The 22,711-nt window shown below is 36.2% G+C and overlaps 1 protein-coding gene across 5 annotated transcripts in view; it reads left to right on the forward strand.

The window, feature by feature from the left end:
* Positions 1 to 441: 441 nt before the first annotated feature.
* Positions 442 to 22,711, forward strand: part of SAAL1 (serum amyloid A like 1) — a 24,802-nt gene continuing 2,532 nt past the window's right edge. The window contains exons 1-12 of one of the 5 annotated variants that reach the window (XM_023522153.1): positions 442 to 632; positions 1,842 to 1,955; positions 7,916 to 7,999; positions 11,268 to 11,347; positions 13,080 to 13,139; positions 13,272 to 13,387; positions 13,728 to 13,908; positions 15,760 to 15,842; positions 15,931 to 16,119; positions 19,135 to 19,328; positions 20,990 to 21,082; positions 21,734 to 21,814. In XM_023522153.1, the coding sequence (XP_023377921.1) occupies positions 501 to 632; positions 1,842 to 1,955; positions 7,916 to 7,999; positions 11,268 to 11,347; positions 13,080 to 13,139; positions 13,272 to 13,387; positions 13,728 to 13,908; positions 15,760 to 15,842; positions 15,931 to 16,119; positions 19,135 to 19,328; positions 20,990 to 21,082; positions 21,734 to 21,814 (1,407 nt within the window). In that variant the 5' untranslated portion in view covers positions 442 to 500. Of the gene's footprint in view, positions 633 to 1,841; positions 1,956 to 7,915; positions 8,000 to 11,267; positions 11,348 to 13,079; positions 13,140 to 13,271; positions 13,388 to 13,727; positions 13,909 to 15,759; positions 15,843 to 15,930; positions 16,120 to 19,131; positions 19,329 to 20,989; positions 21,083 to 21,733; positions 21,905 to 22,711 lie in introns of those variants that run through there. The other 4 variants (XM_011378195.2, XM_011378196.2, XM_011378197.2 and 1 more) reach the window with 4 other exon arrangements.

Below are 22,711 nucleotides of genomic sequence, written 5' to 3' on the forward strand. Positions count from 1 at the left end.
AGGGATTTGACGGAGGAGAAGTTGAGTTAGGAATACAGTTGGTTTTTATTCGTTGGGACATATTTATGCAGTTTGCAGTCACTTCCTAGTATAATTAAATTATCGATCGCCATCCTGGAGTAGAAATGGCCTCTGGGTATGTTCTTACTGCCTACTGTGGTTACTCCCAGATGCAGAAGCCGAGGTCATATGGCAAAATAAACGTGTCCTGTACAGCCCAGCACAGAGTATGTGGGTAGATGGAATACCCAGTCCACTGAGGGTGACAAATAACAGTTATAAATATGATCGCGCTTGGATTCCGGGTAGAGTGCCGTCGGGGTGATCAAGTCATCTGGGCTCCCAAGCCTGAGGTTTATTCGGCCGGCGCTCAGGCCGGCAGGGCTCAGGACAGCAGGGGGCGCTGTGGCGGGAGCCACAGCGGGCGCGCCGGGCACTCTGGTCTCTCGCCTCCTTGGGCGGCTTCCGGCGCTGCTGTATCCTGCTGGTGGTCGCACATCATGGACCGCAATCCTTCGCCTCCGCCGCCAAGTCGGGACCAGGACGAAGAGGTGGTGGCCGGCGGAGACTGCATAGGGAGCACGGTCTACAGCAAGCACTGGCTCTTTGGCGTCCTCAGCGGGCTTATTCAGGTATGGAAAGTCGCACTTCGCCTGAGTCCCGACTCCCTTTCCCTCGACCCCCGGCCCCGCCTCTGGCAGCCCCTCCTGCCCGGGAGCCGCCATCTCCACGACAACCCCTCTGCAGGCGCGGGCGGCTGGGCCTCTTGCCTTGCGTCTTGGCCGCCTCTGCGGACCCCAGAACTGCGGGAGTCGCTCCTGGTGCCCCTCAGCACGTATAATGGCAGGGGTGCTGAAGTGCTTGCGATTACAATATTTTACTTTTGAAAAATTTCCAAAAGTATATGACCCCGTTCCTGACACCTAAGTCCTACTTGATGTATATCGCGGACTTTTGTTGTAGTAGACGAGCCGCGTGACTTTAGGCAAGTCTCTTAATCTCTCAGAACCTCAATTTCTCTCTCAATTTCTGTACAGTGGGATGGTAATACCTATATTATTCTATATACGGTTATTGTGTAGGTTAAATAAGATAATGGTCATAGAGAGCTTACCAGTGTTTGGCTTAAAGGAGGCCCTCAATAAATGTGAACTTTTCTTGTTTCCACGTTTCCCTAACTAATTTACTACTTCCAGTTCTCTACAGTCCATCTTCTACAAAAAAAATCTTCAATCGATCAACAAACAAGCCAAGCAAGCAAGCTATGGGAACTTCTTATAATTTCCATATGCATATTTCTTAGCCCGGAATCGAAGGCTCTTTGCTGTCTTTCCAGCCTCGTCTGCCCATGACGCTAAACTGATCTCCATTCCCCAAACTCCAGTACTTTTCTCTACGCAATTCTACCCTTCTTGACAAACTCTTTCTTAGAGATTTAGCTTACATATCACCTAAGAAGTTTTCTCCGTCTTCTCCAGGGTCATTGGTCCATCATTTTTGCTCTCACAACTGTCCACAATTCACTTGAATCACTTAGCATTTTCCGTTGTGATTACAGTTTACATGTCTTTCCCCCTACTCGATACTAAACTGCTTGAAAGCGAGGGATTAAATCTTACTCATTTTTGTATTTCTACCCCAGTGCTTAGCAACAGTATTTACTCTGTGAATGTCGAATGAATAGATTTACCCAAGATACTAAATTTTTTAAAGTTTTTTGCAAGAGAACACACTTCGAGGGTAGTAGTTTTGTGACTTCTAAATGATTGTGGGGTAGTATTTCTCGAGGAGTACTGTGAACAGCTTTTATTCATCTCTTTTCTTCCTTTGTGTTTCTGAAGATTGTTAGCCCTGAAAACACCAAATCCAGCTCAGATGATGAGGAGCAGCAGATGGAGCTTGATGAAGAAATGGAGAATGAAATTTGCAGAGTATGGGATATGTCAATGGATGAGGTATGGGGTTGCAAATGAAACTGAAAAGATTGTTGGATAAGGAGGTGGTAAATAGATTTTGTTTTTTAAGGTTCGGTCCTTAAATCTCTGAGGAAAGACTTTAGTGTCTGTAATCACTCCTATATATGGTACAGAGACTGAGGTGGCAGGAGCTATAAATGCTACACTTCTGTTTTTGAGGGTAGATAATCTGAGCTGTGGTAGGATTTGGGTTACATATATAGTTCTCATGAATGCTAGATTGTTTGTAGCCCAGGATACGTATTTACCCAAAGAGAATGTTGGTGTTGTATTTGAGAGTGGGATAAGAGTTAGGAGACCATGGATGTACCATAATTAAGTTAGAAGGGGACAAGAAAGAATTACATGTATGTAATAATAATAATAATAATAATAATAATATAACATTTATATTGTACTCTATAGCTCGAAAGCATTTTCATATTCCATTTGTTCTTTACAATAACCTTATAATTAATATAAGTAGTACCCTTATTTTACAGTTAAGAAAATTGGCTGAAGAGATTGATTTACGTAGACTCTCACTTTATTACTTGGACTTTTGAAATAGATAACTGATTAAAATCCGTGTTTTAATCTCTTTCACTTCTTTTCTGCCTTACACATTGCCACCCAAGTTATCTTTTTCCTAAAACACAGATTAAATTGTATTTTTCTGTCTTAAAATTTTTTAATGGCTATTCATTGTCTTTTTTGAAAGCTTTATTGAGGTATAATTGGCACAAAATATACTCCAAATGTACTGAGGCACGATTGATGTACAAAAACTGCATATGTTCAAAGGTACGATTTGAAAAAATTCAATGTAGTATATGCACATGGAACCATCGCAATGAAGATAGTGAACATTATCACACTAAAAAGTTTCTTCATGCCCCTCCCTTCCTCAATCCTGTCCAGGCAACCATTGATTAGTTTTCAGTCACTTCAGAGTAGTTTGTATTTTTCGAGAGTTTTATAGAAATTAGACCATATTCTTTTATGGAGGGGTCTGGCTCTTTTACTCAGCAACATTATTTTAAGATTCATCCATGTCGTTGTGTATATTAGTAGTTTATTTTTTATTGCCGAGTGGTGTTCCATTATATTTGTATAACATGATTTATTCATCTATGTACCTGTTGGTGTAAATTGAGTTGTTTCTAGTCTATTACAGATAAAGCTGCTGTGAACTTTTATGTATAAGTATGTATGGACATATGTTTTCCTTTCTCTTAGGTAGATACCTAGAATAGTATGGCTGGATCATATGGTAGGTATATGTTTAACTTCGTAAGAAATAGTTAAATTGTTTTCCAAAGTGATTTTTACATTTTACATTACCACAAGTAGCATATGAGATACAGTTTCAGTGTCTCCTCATCCTCATTATCCTCGCACTTGGTATGGTCAGTCTTCTTTTCAGCCATTTCTATAAGTTTGTGGTGATTCACATTATGATTGTCATTTGGATTTCCCTGATTATTAATAATGTCAAGCATATTTTCATGTGCTTATTTGAAATCTATTATTTTTTTGGTACAATGCCAGTTTGAAGCTTTTGCCCATTTTTTAAATCGTGTTTTATTTTTTTTCCCTTAAAGGTTTTGTAATTTCAGGTTTCACTTATAGGTCTGTGATCCATTTTGAGTTAATTTTTGAGTATGATGCAAGGTATGGATTGAAGTTACTTTTTTTGCATGTGGATATCCAGTTATAACTTATTTGTTGAAAAAGACTATCTCCACTGAATTGCCTTTTGAGTTTTTGTCAAAAGTTAGTGTCTGTGCATGTACACGTGAGTCTATTTTTGGACTCTTATTCTGTTCCATTGATCTATTTGTCTATTTTTACACCAGTACCACACTGTTTTGATGACTGTAGCTTTATAATAAGTCTTGAAATCAGGTAGAGATACTCCTCCAAATTTGTTCTTTCTCATAGTTTTGGTTGTCGTTGGTCCTTTGTATTTCCATATTAATCTTAGAATCAACATGTCGATTTCTACGAAGATCGTGCTAGGATTTTGACTGAGATTGAGTTGAATTCATAGATCATTTGGGAAAGAATTGATAAGTTAACAATAATGAGTCTTTTGACCCATGAACAAGTTATATCTTTCCATTTATGGGTTTTAGTGAATAGGTCTTTCACATCTTTTGTCAGATTTATTTCTGAGTGTTCCATATTTTTAAATGCTGTTGTAGATGGTAAATTGTAAGTTAAAAAAAAAATTAATATATGATGATCATTTCTAGTATGTAGAAATGTAGTTGATTTTGTATATCATATTCTGCAGCTGTGCTAAATTTACTTAAGTTCTAATACCTTTTTTGTAGATGCCATTAGATTTTCTACATAAATGATTCTTATTTATGAAGTAAAAAGTTTACTTTTTTCCAATCTGAATTTCTGTTATTTGGTTTTTTTTGTACATTTGCTCCCACCAGAACTTGTAGTATGATGTTGACTAGAAGCGATGAGAGGGGATGTCCTCATCTTGTTTTCGATTGTAGGGGCAGAGAGCATTCAGTCTTCCTTCATTAAGTATGATGCAGCTGCAGACTGAGAATGTTCCCCTCTGTTCCTGGTTTTTATCAGGAATGGATTTGGGATTTTGCCATGCTTTTGCTGAGTACGTCGAAATGATCATGTGGTTTTCTTTCTAGTTTGTTAATATGGTGAACTAAGTTGACTGATTTTCAAGTTGCTAAAATTTTATTTAGAAATTTTCTTTCTTTCTATGAAAGGTATTCATTTTCTTGTTGTCTGGCGTTGGTACCAAGGTAATTATATCCTCACAGATTGGGAAGTTTTCCTCTTCAGTTTTCAGGAAGAGTTTGTATAGAACTGATATTATTTGTTCCTTAAATATTTGATGGAATTCACCAGGGAAGTCATCTGAGCTTGGAATTTATGTTGCGGGAAGATTTTTTTGTTTGTGTTTAGTTTTGTGTATTACTTTTTTAAAAAATAAGTTTTATTGAGATAGATCTCACTATCATAAAATTCACCATTTAGTGGTTTTTGGTGTATAAATTTTAGGCTATAAATTCAGTTCCTTTAGTAGATATAGGGCTATTCAGATTACTTTGGTAGTGTGTGTTCTTCAGGGAATTTATCCATTTCATGTAAGTTGTCAAATTTATTGGAATAAAGTTGTTCATAGTATTACACTCTGTATTGATGGTACCTCTCTTATTCCTGATAATTTGTGTCTTCTGTATTTTTCCCCGATCAGGTTGGCTAGAAGTTTAACAATTTTATTGATCTTCACAAAGAATCAGCCTTTGGTTTTATTGATTTTTCTCTGTTGCCTTACTGTGTTTTGTTTCATTGATTTTCATTTTGATCTTTATTGTTTTCTTTTTTCTGCTTACTCTGGTTTAATTTGCTCTTTTTCTGATTTCTTAGGATGGAAGCTGAGTTCGTTGCTTTGAAACCATTTTTCTTTTTTAATATAGCATCTTACACTATAATTTTTCCTCTAAATATTGCTTTAGCGGCACCCCACAATTTCTGATATATTGTTTCATTTTGGTTTAGTTCAGAATATTTTCTAATTTTCCTTATGGTTAATGAGTAATTTAACAGTACATTATTTATTTTTTAAATATTTGGGAATTTTTCAGGTATCTTTCAGTTACTGCAGTCAGTGAACACTCTGAAGCCTTTTAAATGTATTGGGACTTGTTTTACGGCCCAGAATTTGGTCTGTCTTGGTAAAGGTTCCATGTTCACTTAAAAAGAATGTGTATTTTGCAGCTTCTTGGTGGAGTGTCGAATAGATGTTAATTAGATCGAGTTGAGAGTATTGTTCAAGTCTCTTCTCTGCTTATCCTACAATTATTTGAAGTTATGGTTAAAAAAATTTTTTTTAAAGGAAATAGAACCCATTTTTCAAATGAAACCTATATGTCAAATCCTCAAATATAAAATAGGTAAAACAGAGCTTCTGGTTGAATGAGATTGTTGGTAGAGGGGAGAGTCAGGTTCTTGGCCTCCTCTTCGTCCTCTTAATGGCAGCTCTTGAAGCACGTCTAGAGAACCAAGCTGTCCACTGATCATTGGCATAAAGTTTCTCCAATGAAACTACATCTCAGCCTTATTCCCTACCACTCAGTGTTTGAGCAGAGACTTCCAGGTACTTCCTATATATTTTCACATATTCGTGCTCTGTTCATGCCCCTTGCTGCCTGGAATGGCCTCTAGTAGGCAAAATCTTTCTCATCTTTTATGGTCCAGCTTAAATGTCATCTCCTCTCTGATGCCTCCCCAGATACTGTAGGCAGAATCTGTTCACCTTATTGCTTAACACTTGTTATTCAGTAATTGGTTTGAGCCTGTGTCTTCTCACAGATTTAAGTTCCTTCTCTTAAGAGCGTAATGTCATGTCTTCAGAGATACTTTCTCTGATATATCTAAAGTAACCTCCGTCCCCATTTCTTAGCTTCTAGCACACACTATCTTGTTTATCTTCTTTGTGGCACCTAGAAATTATGTAGTTTCATTGTTTATGTGTTCATTGTTCATTCTTCTAGAATGAAAACTCTGTAGGACTGAGATTTTACTTACCTTGTTCTCTATTGTGAGCCTAAAACAGTGCCTATTACTTGGGTTTTTCAGTAAATATTTGGTGAAGAAGGAATACCCGATGTGCCTCTTAAGAGCATGACCTTAAGTCATACTCATCTGAGTTCAAATCCTGGCTCTGTTCTCCGATTGCTTATGTAATCTTGCGCAGGTTGCTTAACTTTTTGAAACCTCAGTTTATTAGTATAATGGGACTGATAATAATGACTACTTCATAGGGTTGTTTTGAGAATTAAATGAGGTAATGTGCAAACTGCTTCACTGTGCCTGGCATTTAATGCTTGTTCAATAACTGTTAATTGCCATCATTATTGTTGGTGTTGATATTGTTAGGCCACCCTGTGCTACTCCAGGAATTATTAACTGTCATTGAATAAGTTTATCACAGCATGCTACCAAGAGTTGCTAACATGACAAATAGTTTGATTACCTAGAGTTGAGAGCATCTACTGCTGCGACTTTCAGTTTGTGTGTATCTTTGAAAATACTATTTTCTCTGATCATGGTCTCATAAGTATAAGATGTCTCTCCCAGTTAGCAGTCATGCAGATTATCTAGGTTTCAGCTGCTTTGAGGTGCCTCTAGGGCCCTTCGAAGTGCATTTTTACCTAAGTCATGTAGCCTGTGTTTTAAGTTAAGCTATTTCAAATAAACAACTCATGTTTGGTAAAAATCCAAGGCAATAGACAGCCAGAAACTTAGCTTTTAAATATTTTACAACACAGATCTCCACGGTTAACTGATTTAGTTTTGGGGCCCACATTTCTAACAAGATTGGGTCACATGTTCACTTTGGTTCCTTCACCTGTGTTGGTGTGTCCCTTTAGGAGCTGTGGACTGGGCAAATTCTTTAGGAAGGAGGTATGAAGATGTTGCAGTTACATTGAGATCAGACTTTTTTCTATTGAGGATTTTGAAAGCACAGGTTTTGATTTGGGACATGATCCAATAGGAGTTTTCACCTGTTTCTCCTATTGTGTTTTAAGGTCTTAGAAGACCGGAATTCTGAGTTTCACTTTTTCCCTGTCCCCAGCTTCTGGCAATCAGCAGGTGTGTTTGAACGAATCAGTGAGAATTCCTGGTGGGTAGAAAGATCATTAATATAAATACATTAAGGGCAGAAAAAAGAGGACAACACTCTGGAATATCAATTAGTTTAACTTTGTTTATGAATTTGTTCCATTACTTTGGGACCAGATACCATAAGGATTTTCTAACATTACTTTTGTCTACTGACTCAATTCCTAACTTTTTTCCCTTGTGCCTGAAAGGAGTTATATATGGAATTAATTTTTTATGGTTACCTATGCTGTGGGGTTTAAAGAGGTATAGTCAACATTCAAGTCAATAATCATTTTTATTTTCAGGATGTGGCTTTATTTCTCCAAGAATTTAATGCTCCTGACATATTTCTGGGAGTGCTGGCCAAATCCAAGTGTCCTCGATTAAGAGTAAGTATTTACATTTTTATAACTTCCTCTTTCGAGCAATAACAATAGATAATGCTGAAGAGTCTTTCACTTTTCTCACTTTAATTTTCTTACTGGCAACAAATCAGTCTGCAAATATTTATCGAACATTACCAGGTACCTAGGTAGTGTGGTATTTAAAATTATTAGAGTCTTAGAATTTTAGATTTGGGCTGTAGGGAGATCAATACTTTTATTTAACAGCTGTGGAAACAGATAAACATAACTGAATTATGCTACTGATACGTGGCAGAAAAGGGACAGTGCTCAGACCCCCCCATTTCCTTTTATTGCATCTTTTTATTCTAAAATTCCATTGCTTAAAAACCCTCATTCTAAACTCAGCCTGTTGCTCAAGACTTTCTATAATCTGAATCTAATTCATTTTTCCAGCACAAAATCTACCCTCCAGATAGTCCTAATTTAGCAAGGTTTGTCTGCTTAACGTCTCAGGAGTGTCCTGTGATGATCACCATCTCCATGCTGCCCTTTCTATGCTTTCCATCTCCTCTCAGTATTCACATCTATTGTCTAAGGTGGTGCTTTTCTTCTAAGTCTTCCCAAATGAGTAAACTCTCAGTGGCCATTGCTGATGGTAAACTCCCCAGACAGTTATCTGTACATCTCATTTGTCTTTATCTATGTTGTTTGCAATGTAATGTGCTTTGGTGTTGTTTAGGTTGCTGTGCGCTATGCATGTCATAGGTGATTAGTATAATTATTGCTATTAACTGAGTGTTTGTTTTTACTATTCTATGAGGTAGGCATTTATCTCCACTTTACAAATAAAAGAGTAAGTCTCAGGTTAAGAGATTTGTCCAGGGTCATAAAACTAGGAAAGAATGAAGCTGGGATTTGAGCCTAACCTGTCTTTTACTATAACTGCTGTACTATATATTGTCTCTCTTTGAAATTATGAAGTGGAGAATTCTATATGATATTTTTACAAATTGAATGTTGAATTACAATTTTATTAGTACAGTGCTCCACCTGAATTGGAGTTCGATGAACTGATGAACCACTTTTTCTTTAGGTCATTATATTAATATAAAGATTTTACAGTTATATTATTTTCTCTGGGATTTTTCTAACTTAAGTACATTGATTTATGATTAGTACTTAAAGAAAATAAGCTTATCTCAATGACACCTTTCAAGAATTAGTCATATCATATGTCTGCGAGCTACAGCCTGTCTATAGCAGTGATTCTCACTCAACCTTGGCCACACTTAGAATCACCTAGGACATGGACTCCAACTTCAGCATGTCCCAGAATCTCTGATTATGGGGCACAACCAAAGATTCTGGTCCAGTAGGTTTGGTGTAGGATCGAGGTTTCGAAAAGGTTCCCAGGTGATACTAGTGCTCTGGACCAGGGCCCACATTTTGGGAAGATTTGCTATAGGGAACTTTTAAAACTCCTGGGTCAGGGCATACCCAGTTAAAACAGAATCTGCAAGTATGAGGCCCCAAACAGCTTTTAAAGTTTCCCTTGGAACTTTAAAGTTTCGCTTGGAACTTTAAAGTTCCCCTCATTCCAATGAGCAGCCAAGACTGAGAAACTTGGTCTTCGATTGGACATTCGGCTATTTCCTCTTTACTTTGTAAGGGAAATATGTATGTTTCCTTCTTGCCCCTACTCTCTTTTAATCTTTCCAGCATTTGATGACCCACTTTTTATTGAAACAACACTACCATAGCTTTGGTGCCACCTTCCTCTCCTGGTCTCTGACCGCTTCATTCACATCTCTGTCACTTTTGTTGGCTTTTTTCTTTCTTCCTGCATGTTGAGTGTGGACTCCTTTTAAGGACTCCCAAATCCCTGTCCTCTTTATATTCATTTCCTTAGTGAGCTCATCCTCTCTTTAAACCCTTAAGTTGTAAATCTGTACCTGTGGGATCAAAACTTTGACCTTCCTTATGATTTCTGGTGTCACATCTCCAACTTTTTTTAGGCATTTTCTACTTGCATGCTGCATTTTCCAGTCCAAAATTCCATATATCCTAACTCAGTGATTATCATACTTATCTGGTCAAAAATCATATGGTGTGCTTAGTAATCAGCAGCTTCTCAGGCTCTGCCCTGGAGATTCTGATTAAGTAGTTCTGAGATGGGCCTTGCAAATCTGTATTTTTAATATGCTCCACGAATAATTCTTATATTCCAGCAAGTTTGGAAACACCACCCTAACTGAACTCATTATAGTCTTTCTTCCACTTTCTTTCCCAATTTTCCTGTCAGTGGGACCAGTGTCTCCGACTGGAGAAATGCAGCAACTTGAAACCTAGGAGTCATGTTCCACTCCTTTCTCCCTTTGCCCTGCATCAGATTATTTTGCTTTCACCTTGACTCTTAACTCACTCCATCCCTTTCCATGCCTGTCAGCACCACCCTCATCTTTTTGCATCTGATTGCGGAGATGTGGTATGGTACAGTAGTTAAATGCTCATGCTCTGGAGCTCCGCTGTTGCCTAGTTGGAGATCTTGGGCAAGTTGCTTAACTTCTCTGTGCTTCAGTTGCCTCATCTAAAAAATGGAGATAATAATGATATCTACCTCATAAATTATATGAAACGATACATGGAAAGTGCTTAGAGTAGTGCCTGGGCATAGAGAGTGCTAAATAAACTTTAGCTGTTTTTATTGAGGTTATTTACTTTTTTTAAAGTTTTTTCACTATCATGCAATATGCATTTTGCTGCCAGAATAATCTTCCTAAAATATCATTGCAGCATGTTATTCCCTTCCTTGAGGACCTTCATTGCTCCATATATCCTCCTAAATTAAATCTAAACTCTTCAACATGGCCTCGAGGGCCCTTAATCCTGATCCTTTTTACCTGCTGCATTTATCTCATGGTAGTCTCTGACTTTGTGCAACAGCCAGGCTACTTTCTTTATTGTTCACTGAATTAACCATGTACATTATTTCCTTTTTGTCATTCCTGATACTTTCCCCCTTGTTTGAATGTCTTTCTTATTTGCATATCTAAATCCTAACTATCATTTAAGGCTCAGTTCATCCATTCCATAAGATGTTTCTTCTATAACCCCTGCCTGCCTTTGATCTTTCTTTTTCTCGTGTCTTTCATCCCTTCCCAAATACTGTGAACTTACCAAATAATTAGGGTGCAGGCAGTATACTTCTCTATGCTGTTTCCTGTTCTAAGGCTCAGAGAAAATTCAAGTGTTTATTCTTATATGTCTTTTATCTTGGAGCCATTGTGACCTGTGAAATTTGATTTGGCAGGAAATTTGTGTGGGAATTTTAGGTAATATGGCCTGTTTCCAGGAGATATGTGTGTCCATCAGCAGTGATAAAAATCTTGGGTAAGTTTTACTATATAATAATGTCTTTAAAAGAAAGATTTATGTTTTATATTCCTAAGGAAATCCTAATACATAGTAGAGATAGGAAAATATTATGAAATGTAGCACTTTCTTTCTCCTGTTGAGCACTCTCCAAGAACTTTATTGTATATTGATGGTAGCTAAGGGCTTCCACACTATTTATGGACGTGATTCAGGATTTAAGCCTGTTTTCTTTATCTGTAGCAGAGGAACCTAAATTGTCAGCAGATGGGAAGCCAGATAGGATAAGAACCAGTGGAGCAAAGATAGTGCACCTACCCAGAGTCTAACAGTTTAGGCTTAGGGAATCTGAGGGCTCAGTCTAGAAAAATTAGACTTGTCGACCAGTGTCACCCTGAGAACTCTGACTTAGATCAGGGACTTGCCAACAGACTGGAAGATACAAGATTGCCTCTGCGATTCAAAGACTTTCATACTTTTCTTGGAGGCTAGTTCTCTTCTCTGTGCAAGAAAGTTTTGGGTGGAAGGTTTTTTAATGGTGGAAACGTTGATGGTTACTTTAAGAAGTTTGAGAACACCCTGGAATTAAATGCTAAATTTTGTGATTTTATTAATATCATAGTCATATAACTGACTTTTTACATGAATGTTTATTCATATGACAGTCAGTTCCTGGCTGTTAATCAGAATCTCAAAGAAATTTGTGCCTACAATAATTTAGGAAAACTGTTCTGGGTGGTTATTGTCGGCTAGGGCTGTAGGGTTTAATCACAGGATTCAAGTGCGTGGGTTGTTAAAATAGAGGTGATTGGCTCTTCTAGATGTGGAGAGACTTTAAAATCCTAGTTAAAGGTATTCTCAATCATTTCTAATCATTCATGGAGTAAGTGACTCAGGATTTCTAATCATTCATGGAGTAAGTGACTCATTCATGGAGTAAGTGACTCTAGTGGTCTCTGTCAAAAAGCTGAGACTGAATAATGTAACAAGTTTTATAAGTTAAATGCTTATCTTAAAGTTATAATGGAAGAATTTACATTGCTGATGGTATATAAATTTGTTCAACCACTTTGGAACAGTTGGGCATTGTGTAGTCAGGTTGGAAGGTATGCATTTGCTGTGACCCAGTGATGCCACTCATAGATGTATGATTAGAGAAACTGTGTACACGTATGTCAGGATACTCATACAAAAAGTATTACAGGAACAGAGCATTGCTTGAAATAGCTCAAAATTGGAATCAACCCAAGTGTCTGTCAATAGTAGGCTGGAAAATAGATTATCTCATATTCATACAATGGAATGTTCTGCAGCAGTGAATCAAAGAACAACAGCTATGAGAACAATATGGGTAGATCTTAAAGACATGGTAGTGAGCAAAAGAACTAAAGTTCAAAGGAATACATACAATACAGTTTCTCTCGTATAGAGTTCAAAACGAAATATATATTAAATAAACTATAGAGTAAAGCTAAGAAATGATTTCTAGAAAAGTCAAGGTAGTAGTCATTTCTAGGTGGGAAAGAATTGTAATTTGGAAGGGACACTCAGGGCCTATAGAGAGACAGCACTGTTGGTGTTTCTTTAAAATGTGTTTGCTTTATAGTTATTAAGTATAGATTTGGATCTTATCGGCTTTTATGTTTATGTATGCTATATTTCACAATTAAAATATTTTTAAAAATAAAAACTTTTGATATTTAAAATGAGAGAAGTGAGGTATATTGGTTTAACTATTTTATTTTTGCAGCCAGGTATTATTGCACTGTTTGTATGATTCAGACCCTCCAACTCTGCTGGAAACAAGCAGGTATGCTTTGCTCTTTTTATGGATTCTATATACTCACCCATAAGGGAGTCTAGGAAAATAGTTAATTCTTCATTCCTGAATTTCCTTTACTGTTTTTGAAAGATAGATATTAAGCTCACATTTATCATGTAGGTTGTTGCTTACTTGCATTTCCCAGACAGAAGTGGCCAATGTCTGGGTGGAAAGAATCCGGGAACACCCAGCTATTTACGATAGCATTTGCTTCATCATGTCAAGTTCAACAAATGGTAAGTCACCATGTATTGTAGGAAAAAAAATTGATTATGTTTAATTGTTAGGAAACAAGATAAGTATTTCTGGAGGTCACTTAAAGGCTAAGTATAAGGTGAGAGAGTATTTCAATTTAAGATATAAAATTTCTTCTTAAACTCCTAGGATACTGATAAATCCCTCATTTAAAAATGAAGGGAGACAAGCAAAGTTAAACAAAGGAAGTAAACATATTACTTGTGGAATAAGTAATGCTTTGGCAAGACCTGGTTTTCTTGGAATAGATTTAGGAATTTTAATTAACATTATTGCTTTTAAAATTTTGTTTCTCATTTCAATATGTTTTATTCTCTGCAGTTGACTTGCTGGTGAAGGTGGGGGAGGTTGTGGACAAGCTCTTTGATTTGGATGAGAAGCTAATGTTGGAGTGGATTGGAAATGGAGCTGTTCAGCCTTTGGACCAACCCCAGGAAGAGTCCGAAGAGCAGCAAGTGTTTAGAATTGTGCCCTGTGTACTTGAAGCTGCCAAACAAGTACGGTAGGTGAGCTCTTTTGCTCAAAATGTCCAGTTGCTAGAAGTATCCTTCGATGTAAGTCATCTTAGTTTCCTTTGGGCAGGACGAATAGCACACAGCCCATCTTTGTTAGGTTTTATTCACTACTACTATTTGTGGTGATAATATATCTCATTTGTGCAAAAATCATAATGGTTACAAAGTACCTTCCCTAATATTACTTAGCAATAGGCTTTGGTTCAGCATTAATTGTGGCTACTGTCTTAAACTCTTGTGCAATTATGTGTAATATAAATTAAGTAGAAAGGTTTTCTTATGCTTTCTTTTCCATTGGACATTTAGCAACTTCTTCAGTTAATGTCAGACATCATTTGTTTTTTTGCTTCTTGTGAGTATATGCCAGTCTTGGATAAATGACTGACTTTTGGACTCAGATGTCTTCTCAAGGTTGATTACTAAGTCTTGTAGGTTGCCGAAGCTGTTTACTGCTAGTTATTAGAAAATTAATTGATCTGCTTAATAACCCAGATTAAAGCCTATTAATTTTATGTCCTTTATCCAAATGAGAATTAAACTCATCATCATCTCCCTAAACCTGCTTCGGTATTCCCAATGTCAGTAAACATTATTCCATTTGGGTAATAGGGAAGAAACGTGGAAGCCATTACTGACTCTTCTCCATTCCACTCTTTTCCCATGGCCAGTCAGCCTCCAAGCCTTGTTCCTGACTTTCTGGGATCCCTTCCAGGCCATCACCAGGCCACTATCTCTTACCTGGACAATTGTAACGTTCTTTTACCTAAGTTCCCTGCCTCAAGGCTTGCTCCTTCCAAGCCAAGATTGTAGAGTGGTCTTTCCAAAGCACACACTAATAATCCAGTTTTCATGCTTCAAGCTCTTCACTTGCTTTCCTTAGGATGAGGTTCAGATTTTTAAAAACATGGCTTATAAGGCCCTACATGAAATTTCAGCCACATGAAATTTCTTTCATTTCTTCAGCTGAGTCAAGCTGTTAATTTCAGCCTTTGCTCACACTGTCTTGTCTATGTCAAACATTTCTTTGCCCCTTCAAGTTTCTGTGTAAACATCATTTCTCTTGAGATACCTTTCCTGACACTCTAAACTAAATTAAGTATGCTTGCTGTGTGGTTTTCTAGCACCTTGGACTTCCTCTGGCTTACATTCACATCACTTTGTTATTACCACTTTAATTATCTGCTTTCCTTTCATACTATAAACTTCATGAAGGTAGAGACAATGTTTTATACCTCTGTTTCTCAGCCCCTAACATAGTGCCTGAAAACAGTAGGTACTAAATAAATATTTGCTGAACAGTCTTTTAATTGTTCACTGTCTTCACTTAATTGTTTGAAGAACTAAGATTGTGAGTCTCTAGGAATCCAAACTGTTGATTACAAAAATTATTCTTACATAGTTTTAGTATTATCTAGGAAGCTGGGATGATCCTGTGAAGTTTTAAGAACTTTATTGTTGTCGGTGCTTGGTGCAGTGGACCTTACATTCATTCTATAAAAGTCTCAGCCAATTTTTATCCTGATTATTAGAATAAACCGAAATGAAGAAGTATCACCTAGCAGGGTTCTACATTATTGGTTTTGTGGGACAAGGTGAAAAAGAATTTTTACTTTTTGTCTTGTGTATTGATTATATTACAGAATATTTGTTTTTTGACTGATTTTCCTATTTAATGTAAACACTGATGAGCACAGAGACTTTGTCCTGTTCCCCGTTTTATTCTCAACGTTTAGGGCAGTGGCTAGAATAGAATGATGAATATTTGTTGAATGAATAAATGATTGTAATCCCATAGAGAGTAAAGTTGTTAATTCAGTGCTTTTGCTTTTTGTATTTAGTTCTGAAAATCTGGAAGGGCTTGATGCTTACATGCATATCTTACAGCTGCTTACCACAGTGGATGATGGAATTCAAGCTATTGGTAAGATGTTATATGAGAAAGGACTAAAGTTATTCATTTAATTGTTTGCTCTTTTTAAATTACTACTTTCTTTATCATCTTTATTAAGTACAGTGTTCTGATACTGGAAAAGACACTTGGAATTTACTTTTTGACTTGGTCTGCCATGAATTCTGCCAGCCTGATGATCCACCCATTATACTTCAAGAACAGAAAACAGTGCTAGCCTCCATTTTCTCAGTGTTGTCTGCCATCTATGCTTCACAATCAGAACAGGAGTATCTAAAGATAGAAAATGGCAAGTATCATTTTAGTTCACAGAATTAAATTCTAGTCTATCAGATTTTAAAGCCCAGGTTTTTGTTGATTGTTCATTTGGTTTCTTCCATTTTTTATTTTAGTGCTTTTATTCTCCTGATTATAAAAAAAAGTCATTTTCTCAACACAAAAATATGTGTAAAATTTATAAAAGGAAACATAGTGCTTGTATTCTTACTGTCTAGAGATAATTGTTAGATACTCAACATACATAGTTTTAAATCCTTTTTTTTCATTTAGAAATATAAAATGAATATTTTTCTATGTTAATAAGTATGCTTTCACAGAATGATTTTTTATGATTACAATTAAATCCATGATCCATCTAGAATTTATTCGGATGTTACAAGTGAGGTATGGTTTCAGCTTTTTTCCAGATGGTACCCAGTTGTCTCAACATCGGTTAATAGATAAACCAGTTTAACCTACATTGATTTGAAATTTCGTGATAACTATGTTTTAAATATCTCTGTACATTTCATTCAGTTCCATTGTTCTCGTCATGTATCAGTACCCGTAGTGCTTAATTATTGTTGTTTTAATATATGAAGGCTATTGATTTCTGTGTATTTAATTTTACAACCAATAACCTTTCTGAATTCTCTTACTGTATTTAATAGTTGTTGAGTGGGAATCTTAGGCTTTAAGTTAGGTATGTTTTATTACTTTTCTACCTGATTTCTTATCTAATGGGTTGCCTTGTACCTCTAGTGTTAAATAATGATGGTGATGGAAAAACTTACCTTCTTCCTGACTTTCTTGGGACTGTTTCTAGAAATTCTCTTTGGGGCACAGTGGATGATGGATTTCAAGCAATTTATGTTTTACCACTTTAGGAGATATTCATCTATTCCTATTAAGAACTTTTAATGAAAAATAAATGTTGAATGTTTTAAGAATCTTTTTGCATTTATGGATAAGTTACCTCATTTGAGAAGTTGACATCGAGTACAGACCTGAAGGAAATAATGGAGTGAGTCATGTGAATACTTGGGGAGAAAAGCATTCTAGACAGAGGGAACAGCAAGTATAAAAACCTTGAACTAGAAGTATACCTCGTATATTTAAGAAAGATCAGTGAGACCTCGTATGGCTGGGGTGCAGTTAGCACAGGAGAGAGAAATAGTATAGGGGGCCAAAAGAGGTAATGGACTAGAGTGTGGAGGGACCGATTTTGCCTTTTATTCTGAATGAGAGAGGGAGTTGTGGAGAGTTATAAGCAGAGGATGGATAGACATGAGCTGACTTTAACAGGCTTCCTCTGGCAGCCATGTTTGTAAGAAATGTAGCAGAGCAAGTGTTCAAAAGGGAGACTAGTTAGGGGGCTGTTGTGAACTTGAGGCAAGAGATAATATAACTTGGATGAAGGCGGTGACTGGAGGTGGTGGGAAAAAATAGATTCTGATCATTTTTAGGTAGTGTCAACAGGATTTGCTGACAGGATGGGAGGGTCAGGAAAGAAGTCTGGCATTTTTGTCCAAAAGAGTTGCATTTCCTGAGATACACATTGAATTTGAGATGTCTTCTAGATATCCAAACGGAGGTGTTGAGCAGGCACTTTATGAGTCTAGAGCTGAGGTCTTCTGTAACCTTGGTTATTTTTTTTGACTTGATTTGATATGGAGTGAGAGGAAAAGTAATGTCTCTTACTAACATGTTTGTCTTTTTTCTTTTTATCATTTGTAGTTTGCTTAATGAGTGTTGATGTCATGTTATTTGATATATAGAAATTCATTATAAATTGATGTTATGGGACTAGGTGTTCTTTTCCTTTTCTCACGTCCTCCCCCAAACTTTTATGTATGATTTTTATGATTGGATGAGAAAGTATAAAGATGCTCCTTTAAGCCACTGATTAGCACCCACCCCCTCATCCTGCCCTAAGCCTTGAATAGGGGCTTTGCAAAGTTATGACTGAGAAAGAGATAGGAGAGGCTGGTATAGTATATAGATTGCAGTGACCTACAGGGAAGTCATGGATGTAAAGATTTGGGTGTTAAAGAGTCAAGAGTTGGTGATAACACAAGTAAGAAAGTGGGAGTAAATCAAAGGGGAATATAATAAAGCAGCCCGGTAAGGGAGGTGCTCTTAATAGGTGACATTGAGTGAAGAAATAAAGGATAAGATTTTCCTGGTTGCTAATTTTTTTAAAATGCCATTACCATGTATTAGAAATGACATGTTTGGAAATGGTAGATTTTTTTTTGAAGCCATTATACTTGATTCTGTGCGATAGCTAACTTTTTCCCTGGATTTGCAATTATTAAGCAGAAATCGTAGAGTTAAAATCACTGGTTAATTTAGAGTGAAATACATTTTGGCATGTTCATGCGATAAAATACATTTTGCGTCTGAGCATTGGTTTTATGTACAGTTTTTATTATAGGCTAATTAAAATGATTGTTCTGTCTTTTAAGAAATCATACGTTTTTTAAACTTAGTAAAACAAAACTTAAAAGTTTTGGTTAAGAGTTTTATGAAAGTCAAAGTTTAAAATTCAAATCCTTTTCTGTGGCCTCCAAGGCCCTACTTGATAGAGTTCTTGTCCAACTTTCCAAACTCATCTTGTACCTTCCTTGTTCACTAGCCGCCTTTTTGTTTTTCAGACCTCCGAGGACATTTTTTGTTTGGGGCTTTTGCACTTGTTTCCTCTGCCTGAAATGTTTTCCTGGATTCTTTACATTGATTCTTTTTATTCTTTAATCCTCAACTCAGTGTCACCTCTTCAGAGAGCCTCCTCTGCCAGCTACTTTATTATATTCCCCTTTAATTTTCTTCACAGAACATATCAAAATCTGAAATGATCTATTTTATTCATTTGCTTGTTTGAGAGTATAAAAATGTCTCTCGAAAGTTGAAGCCTTAATGATTTTGTTCACTATTAGTACCTAAAATATCATGCTTACCTCTAGTAGGCGTTCAGTATGAATGAATGAATCATGAATGAATAACGAAATTTAACTGGCTAATTCCATACCTCTTGATTGTACAGTAGATCTTCCTCTAATTGATAGCCTGATTCGTGTCTTACAAAATGTGGAACAATGTCAGAAGAAACCAGAGAACTCAGCAGAGTCGAATGCAGAAGAAACTAAAAAGTCTGATTTAACCCAAGATGATTTCCACTTAAAAATCTTAAAGGATATTTCGTGTGAATTTCTTTCTAATATTTTTCAAGTATTAACAAAGGTAAGAAAGAAGTATTAATAGTGTTTCAGCTACAGAAAACGTAAATTGTTTGATGTTCCCAACTTTATTATTACTGTTGTTATTTTGTGCGTATAAAAGTAGTATAACTATATTAAAATTGGGAAAATAGAGAAAGAAAAAACTTATCACTCTAAGGTTATAGTCTTAAATCAACAACTGATGTGGTTTGGTATATTTACATATATGTTTTTCACATAATGCAGTAGATAAAATTTTTATAGACTGCGTTTCTTTTAACATATTATAAGCACTTCTCCTTACTTTAGATAATTTCACTGAAAGACTTCATTGGGAGCCACTTTAATACCCAATTTGCCAAAAATTCAGTTTTTAAAATTTATTGTAAACTTATTTTTAGAAATATTCACCCTGAATATGTTTGGGATTGTTAGTATATTTTTCTTTTGAGTATAACCTTTCTATTCATATATTTTAGAAAAAAATGTATATGACTATAACTATGAAGAATATATTCATATTCATTGACTGTTTTCCAAAAAGAATATTCCTTAAAACAAATTTCTGTTACTCTCGTGGTTTGTTTTTTTGGTGAATTGTCCCACTTTCCTTTTCCAGTTTGGGATTAGTACCTTTGTGTAGGCTTTTGGAAGTTAGATTACTAGCTTAGACATTGTAAACGTGAAGATGACTGTGGCATAATGGCTACATATTGCCAAAGTGCTTTTGACATGTGAAAATGTTGATTTTACTTGATCCTTATTATTAGGTATTATAATTTTATATCAAGTAAAATTCCATAGGTGATTAATTTGTGCCTTATTTTGATTTACATTTTTATTATTAGTTTGAACATCTTTCCATATATTTGTATATTGTTTGTGTTTCCTGCTTTATAAATTTATCCATTTTGATTATTTGAATGGAACTCCTTGGGTAATAGTATATCTTGCATATTCATGACAAGTATTTTTCCCATTGTTTGCTGTTGCTTATGTTTTTTTGGAGGGAGGGACATAGATTTTTCTTGACTGTTAAGTGAGAGGAATATAGGAGGAAGGTAGGCTGAGAATAAAGCAGAGTGGTGACGTGAAAATTTTTATATACCATACTTAATGGAATTTGGACTTAATCTTGAGGAAACTGAGGAGTTACTAAAGATTTTTTTTTTAAGTATCAAGTGGCATGATCTGTTTAGAAAGATTACTCCAAAAGCAAGAGAGAGAAGGTTAGAGAGAGCTGAGGCTGGAGGCCAGGGGACTGACTAATCAACAGGCTTTTGTGGCTGGTAATCTTCAAGAATAATCTGAAAAATAGTGAGAACCTAAACGGTGGACGTGTGAACGAAGGGGAGGGGTGGGATGAGATTAGAAGAGTAGAATTAAACACTTGTGGTTGGTGGTGGTTGGTCACAGCAGCTGAGGAGGAGGAATAGTCTTGGCAATTTTTTGGTTTGTGCAGGAGGGTGAGTGGGTGATGGTCCCCTTCACTAGAATAAGGACTGCAGTGGAGCACATATTTGGGTTATACAAGTAGGAATGATCCTGGGTTCAGTTGGGATGTTAGAAATACCTGTAGGATCACTAAGGAATTGTTATATTCTAAATATAACGATTCACTAAACATAGCTTTAAAACTTTTCCTTTCTCAATGTTAGATCTTTTTGTTTTGTTTTGTTTTAGGACATTGTGGCTAAAGGACTAAAGGAGGGCCAGTTAAACAAGCAGAAATGTTGCTGTGCATTTCATAATCTTCTTCCTTTCTATAGCCCTGTGGTGAGTATGAGTAAATGTATAGATGGCTGAGTTTTAAGAGGATTACAAAATAAAATGTATTAGAGTAAGTGCTTGATCTTTGAGGCCATTGTCAAAAAAGATAGTGCATACAATTCACACACTTAATGCCTTTGCCAGATAGATGACTGCTGGATAATTCATGGGACTAGCCTGAGGAACAGTTCAAATTTTAAGAGAAAGGAACCAGCACTGAATTTATAGTATCCCTTTCTGTTATGAAGTATATAGCATATATATTAATCAAAAGTAAGATTCTTCATAGGTATAGTCAGTAGGTTTTTATGGTTCTTCATATTATATCATATTTGCTATCATTAAAAGCAGTTTCAAAATAAGGTCATGTCAGCAAGGAAGATGGTAATAAAATTTCATTAATGGACCTTAAAGGGGAATCAGTGGGAGGATAAATACTAGTTTAAGAGTAAAACAAAATGGTAAGGGCTAGTCACTTCCTCGGTGTTTCAGAGGACTGTCCAGGAAGTACTGTTATTAGTCATATGGGGATCTGTCAATATTTCTTTTCTGTTGGACTATTTAGAAACTACAGGTAGAACATTTTTATAGTCAGCAATCAATACTTTACCTTTTTCTCTACTTAATGTTTATTTGGTTATTTGGTTTGACTCACAGGTGGAAGACTTTCTCAAAATCCTACATGAAGTTGATAAGACCCTTGCTCGTAACCTGGAAGAAAGCTTCCCAAGTTTAAAGGTTCAGACTTAAAAAGTGAATTGTAATTTCCTCTGCCGAAAAAATAAACTTTTTTTTTCTTTTTTTTTTTTTACTGACAGTTACAGTTGACATATAAGAAATATTAGTTAAAGTCTACATAAGAGCATACTTGTACGGTGATATAGTTGTGCCCTTCTACCTCCCCAGCCTTATCTCACTTTTGTTTGTCTTTGGAATCAGTTGTTTCACCACTACCACATACCCGTCCTTTTTCTTTTTTTTGTATTGTTTTTGTGGTATTTGTTGTCTTCAAGTAAGGAAAACAAAAATATAAGCTTATTATTAAGGTTCTCTTTAAAATATTTCAAGTGTTGGTGAGGATATTTTTCATAACTCTTAATTTGATTTTTACGTGAGAATTTTATATTTGTATCCACTATAAGCATACTAGCTGCACTAATGGAAAACCTTACTATAATAGCTTAATTTGATAGCTTTTATGTGTCTTATGCAATAAAAAGCCCAGAGGTAGGCGGTCCAGACCTGGTAAGGTGGCGTAGGGACCCTGGCTCCTTTCACTTCCACATGGTCTACCATGTAGACCTTTGTGTTTATGTTTATTGTCTTGTGGTTAAGGGAACTGTAATATCTCTGGTCTTTTAATCCACATTCAGGGAGGAAAAAGGAGAAAGAGGCAAAGGGGCTTTCTCCTAGTAAGTCTTTACCTTTTTATTGGGAAGGACAGCCCTCCCTGGCTGTTATTTGAAATAGAGTACTATACTTTTTTCTTTCTAGCCTTTATAGGAGATAAAAACGAGAGAAGAGAGATGTGAATGGCTTTTGGACAGCCAATCCATAGTGTTTGCCACAATGCAAACATATCTTAGCCATTTTGTGACGGTTAATTGTGTTGACTCCACAGATTGTCAGTAACTC

The sequence above is a fragment of the Pteropus vampyrus genome, unplaced genomic scaffold (assembly GCF_000151845.1).
Source record: "Pteropus vampyrus isolate Shadow unplaced genomic scaffold, Pvam_2.0 Scaffold334, whole genome shotgun sequence".
Lineage (NCBI taxonomy): Eukaryota > Metazoa > Chordata > Mammalia > Chiroptera > Pteropodidae > Pteropus > Pteropus vampyrus.